Source organism: Nicotiana sylvestris, chromosome 9 (assembly GCF_000393655.2).
Source record: "Nicotiana sylvestris chromosome 9, ASM39365v2, whole genome shotgun sequence".
In the NCBI taxonomy this organism is placed as follows: Eukaryota; Viridiplantae; Streptophyta; class Magnoliopsida; order Solanales; family Solanaceae; genus Nicotiana; species Nicotiana sylvestris.
The window spans coordinates 70,597,622-70,606,029 of NC_091065.1; the positions used below are offsets into that span (position 1 = coordinate 70,597,622).

The window sequence follows — 8,408 nt, forward strand, 5'->3', positions numbered from 1 at the left end:
GAACCCCAATTATCTAACTGGAGACATCAAAGTTCCCACCCCATAAACAACATAATCACTCCTCTAGATTCCGGAGTCCAAACCAGGTCAAGAGCTAGAAATTCACTTGCCTTCTCAACTTTTCTCTCCCAAATAGAACCCAAAAACATCAAGGAAGCCTTAAAAGATGCAGATTGGATTACAGCCATGCAAAACGAGCTGCATCAGTTTGAGAGAAACAGTGTGTGGCACCTGGTACCCAGATCCCCAGATAGAACCATTATAGGAACTAGGTGGGTATTCAAAAACAAGCTCGATGAGCATGGAATTACCACAAGGAACAAGGCCAGGCTAGTGGTTCAAGGTTACAATCAGGAGAAAGGGATTGACTATGATGAAATTTTTGCTCCAGCGGCTCGCATGGAAGCCTTCAGAATTCTGATCACCTTTGCTTCTCATATGGAATTCACTCTGTTCCAAATGGATGTCAAAAGTGCATTCTTGAATGGACTACTTAAAAAAGAAGTCTATGTGAAGCAACCACCTGGGTTTGAAAGTCATTAGCACCCTGAGTATGTGTTCAAATTGGACAAAGCCCTGTATGGGCTAAAGCAGGCTCCTCAAGCGTGGTATGAAAGATTGTCAAAATTTCTCTTAGAAAATGGCTTTACGAGAGGGAATATTGACAACACTCTTTTCTTAAAGAAACGAGGAAGGAACCTGCTCATTGTTCAGGTCTATGTTGATGATATCATCTTTGGAGCAACAACTGACTCTCTATGTGAAGAATTTGCAAAACTTATGGGGTGTGAATTTGAAATGAGCATGATAGGGGAATTAAATTTCTTCTTGGGTCTTCAAGTAAAATAGTCCCCAAAAGGTACTTCCATCTGTCAGCAAAAATACATCAGGGAACTCTTGAAGAGGTTTGACATGGAAGCATCAAAGGTGATAGACACTCCCATTACAACTGCCACTCGACTGGACATGGATGAAACAGGATCTCCTGTGAATCAAACAATGTATAAAGGCATCATTGGGTCTCTTCTCTATCTCACCGCCTGTCGAATTGATATTGTTTTCAGCATGGGGTTGTATGCGAGGTTTCAATCAAACCCCAATGAATCTCACTTGAAGGCTGCCAAAAGAATACTGAGATATCTCAAAGGCACGCAGGACCTGGTGCTATATTATCCATCAGGTGACAATTTTAATCTAATTGGGTATGCTGATGCAGACTATGCAGGTTATCTTGTGGACAGAAAAAGTACTTCTGGGATGGCTCACTTCTTAAGATCATGTGTTATCTCTTGGGGTACAAGGAAGCAAAATTCAGTGGCTCTTTCAATAGCTGAAGCTGAATATGTGGCTGCAACATCCTACTGTGCTCAGCTTCTGTGGATCAAACAGCAACTGGAGGATTTTGGAGTTCTCACTGAGAGTGTGCCTCTCCTATGTGACAATACCAGTACACTCAACATGGCAAAGAATCCAGTCCAACATAAAAGGACCAAACATATTGATGTGAGACATCATTTTCTGAGAGATAATGTGGAGAAAGGGTTGATATGCATGAAGTTTTGTAGCACTGAAGATCAAATTGCAGACATTTTTACCAAGGCACTAAGTAGGGAACAGTTCGAAAGAAACAGAGTAAAGTTGGGACTGTTGAGGCCAAACTAAAAACCTGATCCCTTTTTGAGTTGGCTAGAGTTATTAAGAAATAATAGGTTCAAAGTGTTTTCTGGCCCTGCCTAACTCACTTCAATATCGTTGCAGGTAAACACGCATGATGAGCATAGAAGCAGTAGATGCAGTACATGACTGATAAAAGAGGATTAATTCTTTTCAAAAAAAAGGGAAGGAGAACTTGAAGAAAATGTTTCACAAGAACCAGGTTCTTATACTAAAGGTTAGTAGTTCTATACATCCTTTAATACACGTCTTAAAAGGGACAAAATACAACTTCCATGTCATCAACTTTTCAGATCCGGCTGTCACGTCTCTTCAATTCAAAACGTTTCATCTCCCTTTGAAACGTCATGATTCTCCACGCCCAACCGCCGTTTCAGAACCGGTACCTATTCTTCTCACTTCATAATTGTCCTCTCCGTTTAAAAAACCCCTCTTGTGTGATCTTCCTAACCATAAACCCTATTCTAGATTGACCAAAAAGGAAGGATCATCACATCTCCTCTTCCAATGGCTTAGAAAACCTCCACCCATCCATGGAACCTCTCCCCTTCACTGAGTCCGTGTCACCCTGTATTACCTCCACTACTACAATCACTCCTTCCCTAGTTTCCCAACCTCCTCCCTACTCTGAAACTCCTGAAACCACTGTTCCTTCCTCAACGTCATCTGATTCCCACACCAGTAAAACCCTAATTGGAAAACAAGGTGAAAATACTGACTTCACAAAAGGCTCCGCCATCGTTACCATCGACTCCATGGTCGTGGAAGCAACTGTTGAGGAAGAAAAGACTGTGTTTGTCGTATCTGCGGATAGCATACTGCATGAAGTTATTTCTCAGAGACAAGAGTCACAAAGCGTGTGGGTAGAAGGGACCCTTCTGGCTGTTGAAAGGGATGCAACAGTATACACTACTGGGGCATCTCATGAGGAACTTGATCCCTCTTCAGAGGACCCAGGTCAGGACTCTCATCCCCAGGATAGTGCTATACCTGCTTTCAATGTTGCGCCCCTAAAAATTCAAGCATCAGAAATGAGGTCTAGTGGTGAAGAAGACCTGGACAATGTGGCCCTAGATGCATTCTTGAGTCAGCGCAGGGTTGTCACCACTCCTGAGTCTGAAAGTAAGCGGCCTACTACCAGGCTTCAAGTCAAAGCAGCCTACGATTCTGCACTTCAAAATAGCAAGAAAAGTAGTAAAAAGAAAAGGAGAAAGTTGGTAAAAAATGGTGTCCTTGTAAGTGATGAAGCTATCCCTGTCGTTGTAGTGGAGGAAGTAACCCTTGAGGAACCTGGTTCCCTTGTTAGGAGGTCCTCGAAAAAGGTTGAGTCTGTCTCCATAGAAAAAGGATCTACTTCCAAGTCCAAGACAAATGAGGCAGTGAGTGATAAAGATATTCTTGTCAAGTCCAAGGGGAAAGGTAAAGTTAGTGGAGAAAAGCATAGGAAACGCAAATGAGAAACAGTTGAAGAACCCAGTTCTGGGAAGAAAACCAGAAGTGACGTCTACCTTGGATCGGAGCGACTAAGGCATCAAAAGGTTTTGCTGGGTCGCATGTTTGACCCAACAATCTCTGAGATGGCAGGAATGCGTCAGCTTCTAGAAATGGTGGAGTTTCAGCAATGGACGCATCTGTTCTACATTGACACTCCTAAAGTGTATGAGGAGGAGGTCAAGAGCTTCTTTGCCAGTCTCTTTCTAGTGGATAATGACCATGTGTGTGCTTTAGTAAATGGGGTGGATATTGTCTTTGATGTGAAATTACTTGGGGAAATTCTACATGTTCCTACTGTTGGGGTGTCTAGTGTAAGAGATGTTTGTCAATACAACTTCCGAAATGTAGTCGTGAAAGATAACTCTAATCAGAAGGGGGACCGGGTTCATAAGAAAGCACTGCTTCCCGTCTACCAGTTGTTGTTTGAACTGGTGAACAAAGTCTTGTTGCCTCGAGCAGAAAGGAGGTTTGTCACTTCCAAATCTGATTTATTCTTAATGGAGCAATTGGACGGTTTCAACCCTGTGAGTCTGCCTGCCATAATGATTGAGCACATGCAGAAAGTGGCTGATTTCAAGGATGGCAATCACGGGCTTCCCTATGAATTCTTGCTCAAGCAAGTGTTCAAATACTTTGAGGTTCCGCTGGGAACAGGTAAAGTAGGGACCCGTAAGCAGACATTCTCACAGACAACCTTGGAAGGTGCGAGTGTATTGAGAAGTATGGGGGTGTAGGAAGCACTTCAACTATGTCTCAGTTCATTAATGCCCAAAACAGCGCAGCTGAGGAGATACGTCGACTGAAGGCCAGGAATGCCATCTTGGAAGGCCAGCAAGCTCGAGCGGTTCCCATGTCGAATGATGAGGTGATCCGTTTGACTGAAGAAAATGCTTACCTCAGGGCGCAAGTTGAGAACCTGAAAGTCGAACTGCTCAACGAGCAAAAGTCGGGAAATGCCCAAATAGACCTTGTTCTCCAGACACTTGCCGCTGCTTCCAAGCCTTTTCCTCCTAGTGCCCCCTAAGTTTCCCCTCAGTGACCAGTTATCTAGATGTGTTTTTTTTCCTATTGATGATTGGTGGATTTTTTTGTTATTTTTTTTGTTGTGGTTGGGATGTACTACTACTATTGCTCCCGTGATCAAGTCCAAATGCTGCCTCTTCCTTTTTCAAAGGAAGGGGCATATGAAACTATTATTAATCTAAATCCTCTTTTATTTTGTCTATTACTTTCTCTTTGTGTTCTGTTCTTTCTCATGCTAGTGTGCACATATGTGGCATGAGTTAGCTTAGCTAGACGTCTTTGTGCTTTTAATCTTTTTAATGATGCCAAAAGGGGGAAAAAGATTAATATGGACTCAGGGGGAATCACATTGGGGAACTGGTTATTTATATATAAATTGAAAAAGATTAAGGCATCGTCTCATGGGGAACTCTTTGACACTGCTCTCTGCTGCCTTAATTCTGAACTTATAACTATTTAAGTTTGTCATCATCAAAAAGGGAAAAATTGATAGATCTTAAATACTCTGATGATCTAACAAACTTGCTGATAAGAACCAGATAGGGAACCTGACCTGCTTGGATTGCTGCAAACTTAAACGGATTCCAGCTAAGGATAAACTGCTACAGATTCAGGAGCTAGGAACCAATCAAGGACCTGGTGCTCCTGTGGTTCCTATGTAGCAGTACAAAGTCATGTGGACACAGCTGGAACTGAAGTGACTGCCGGCACTCTTTCTGCCGCACTGCAATACACTGTCAGCCCACTCACTCTCTAATCAAACAAAGCACTCACATCACCTCAAGTGATGTGATCAATATGTACCCCATAAAGCTTCATACAAAAACATCACTGGAAGGTTTCTATTTCTCATTCAAGCTCTTTGCAAAAACAGAAAACTCATCATCCTCTCAAGCTTGAAGAACAAGGTTGAACGCCACTACGGACCAGTTCCTAAAAAATTGATTGTTGTTATCCTAGTTGAGTTGTAACCTTGTTATTGTACTTACTATATCTCCTAAATCGCTTACTTAGAAGCATACTAATTAGGAGTCCTCTTGTAAATCCTCAAACTCGCTGAGTTTAGGTTGTGACTAGATTTAGTCATAAAGAAAAGTCTTTGTAATTGTAGAATTGCAAAGTGGCTTGGGGTGATAGCACCACAAGTTAGAAAAAGCCTTTGTAACTAGGATAGTCACAAAGTGGCTTGTGGTAAAGGTACCACAAGTTAGTTGAGTAAATCCTTTGCAATCGGAAGTATTGTAAAGTGGTTTGTAATAGGTAAGATTACAAGTTAGTAAAGTTAAAAGCCTACATGTGTAGGTCATGGTTTTTTGATCCCCTTGTGCGGGATTTTTCCACGTAAAAATCCTCTCCCTCATTTACTTACTGCTTTACTAAGTGCTCTCAGTAGAAACTTGTAGAGGACCAGGTACACTAAGACTTGGTGGACCCATACAAATTATCAGTTAGCATATTTATGTTATTTATAACAAGCAATAACTGCCATAAAGGAAAGGGTACATGAATTAAAGAAAATGAGTTTCGTTGAAGGTTGTCGAATTTGGATAAAATATGGTCCGAGCTATAATACCCGATACTTATGGACTAGTACCATACAAGGTACCATATGACCACAATAGTATGATGTATAAGGTATATTAAAAATGAGTAGTATTTTAAGTAAGTTAAGACAATTCTTAATTATGTGGGTAATTGGTTAATTATTGGTTAATGGGATATTACCTAATTAATTAGGGATATATGTGATAATGACTAAATGTGGCAGCCTCTCCATTTAAAATAAGTTACTAATGATCTTAATTGAAAGGTGGCATCATAAGTGAATACGTGTAAGTCATGTAGTATTTGGCTTCATTGGACTTAAAGAAACAAAGTAAGAGATCTTATAACATTTTTCCTAATTCAACCATTTCAAACAGACGTCCCTCAATCTAGCAAGTTTCTGTAAGAAATCTTATAACACCTCCCTAATTCAAACATTCAAACAGACGCTATAATCTAGCAAGTGTCACCAAAATTTCTTGCAACAAAACAATTCCAACAAGAATTATTGAAATTATAGCAACTTAGAATTTTGGGTTCTAAAGGAGTACGGTGCAACCTTTTTTCAAGAATATCATACGGATTTTCCCCTACTCTAGGTACGTTAAGGCTAATCCCTTTCTTCTTTTTGGCATGATCTCGTAATTACACGAGTTTGATAATGAGTCATAAAGAAAAATTCATATCCCGAAATTTACGTATATTTTCCTAGTCTTGTAAGTTACAATATTCTCCTTATTAGGACTTCATATTCAATTGAGTATTTCTTTTTTTCAGTCATGAGAGCATAGAATTTATTTATATAATATTAAAGTATTTTCATTACCATCGAGCTATAATCGATAGACATTCCCCTATTGGGCAACCTCTGATCAGATGGTAAGTTATATACTGAGCCTACTGTGGCTGAGAGCCTATGAGAGAGCCCAGTTGGTCGAGATACAGAGCCTAATAAGGCCGAGCGCCTATGAGCAAGTCTACTACGGCAGAGCAGTTATATATATATATATATATATATATACACCGAGTCTTATAGGGCCAGACAACTATTTTACTTACTATATTGAGTGAGTTAAGTCAGTATTAGCAGGTAAGCAGATGTTCAGATTATCAGTTCAGTTTCAGCTTTCTATATATTGCCTTACATACTCGGTACATTATTTCGTACTGACGTCCCTTTCTGGGGGCGCTGCATTTCATGCGTGCAGGTTTAGACAGACAGACGGGTAGACCTCCTCAGTAGGTGTTTCCCGAGTTCAGCTTTATCGGTAAGCTTCCCGTCCTTTGAAGTTTCTTGGTCTAGAAGTTTTGTGTATATATTGTGTATGTATGTAGATAGGTTATGGGTAGGTTTGGGCCCTGTTCCGATCATAGTACATCCATCTGTAGAGGCTTGTAGACATATCTTGTCAGTTAGTGCAGTATGTTGGGCTTGTAGGCCCTGTACGTATATTTTGTTGGCTTCTCAGTTATACTAGTTATGACAACCTTACTGACCCAGCTTTATGTTGACATTTAGCCAGCGTTAGTCTCTATTCAGTTTTATATTTTGCTTCGCAAATTGTCTTGCAATGTGGCCCCTAGCCAAAGTATGACATTATATGTCCAGAATTCTTGAGTCGCAAGTTGGTACGCAAGAATAGATGAGGCACCGGGTGCCGGTATCTCCCCCAAGCTCGGGGCGTGACACATTACTTGCTGCCTCATTAAAAACCTTGCCCAGAAAACCCAGTGGGATAAAATCTTAGCTAAGGAAAAAAGAGTACAACGCATATTTGTTCCCCTGATGAAAATATCACTTTATTTTTCGGAGGCGATGAATTCCAAGCTTGTATAACTTCTCTAATATTGAGATCGACAATGCCTTCTGAAGGAGTTTATCAAATTATCACTTGAACAAATTTGTTGAACAATGATCATGTCTGAAATAGAACTTTGGTGAAATATGCTTATTTTGTCTCCTTCGATAGTCCTTTCAATTGAGCTATGCATGTAGTATCGTCTTCAATGTAATTGAAATCTTATTGAATATCATAATATGGCATATTGAAATCTTATTGAATATCATAATATGGCATTACCCTCACAGACAAATAGATTATTTGAACAACAAACTATGCCCTGCATTTGTATAACCAACAAAACCTTGACAATATTTGTTAGAATAAATAAATTTATATCAAGATTCCTTTTGTAATATAACACTAATCGTATTTCAATATCTCCACATAGGAGTAAAACTTTATCTCTCTAGCATATTGTTATACTCATGGTTATAGCAAGATACATTAGTGAGCCTATTGCATTAGATACAAAAACAAATCATGTATGCCATGATTGCTCTAATCCACATAGGATTTGCTGAAGCATTATTTAATAAGTTTCGTGGGAACCTTAATATGCTTCAGAATAATTTAAATCCTTCAAGGATTTTCATATACGTATATTAAATGTAGTGTCTGACCAAAATCTGAAATGACGGTATCCACCTCAGGAGAACATGTTTCCATATAATCAATGTCAGGATATATACAAATCTTCTTGTGCCGCACGTCGTCTTTATGCCTATCGACTTGATTTTTTATTTAACTTTTCATACAAGAACACATTTATACCTTCACTGGCTTTATACTTTCAGGTTTTGGGACTATCCGTCCAACTTCATGTTTTTC

At 39.8% G+C, this 8,408-nt stretch overlaps 1 protein-coding gene across 1 annotated transcript; it reads left to right on the top strand.

Annotated features, from left to right (window-relative positions):
- The first annotated feature begins 912 nt into the window (after positions 1–912).
- On the top strand, positions 913–1,662 carry LOC138877727 (secreted RxLR effector protein 161-like). The gene has a single exon (XM_070157358.1). The coding sequence runs from the start codon at positions 913–915 to the stop codon at positions 1,660–1,662; it is 750 nt and encodes a 249-aa protein (XP_070013459.1).
- Positions 1,663–8,408: the final 6,746 nt, after the last annotated feature.

Coding starts and splice junctions, on each gene's coding strand:
- LOC138877727 (XM_070157358.1), top strand. CDS start 913: ATGGAAGCATCAAAGGTGATAGACACTCCCATTACAACTGCCACTCGA.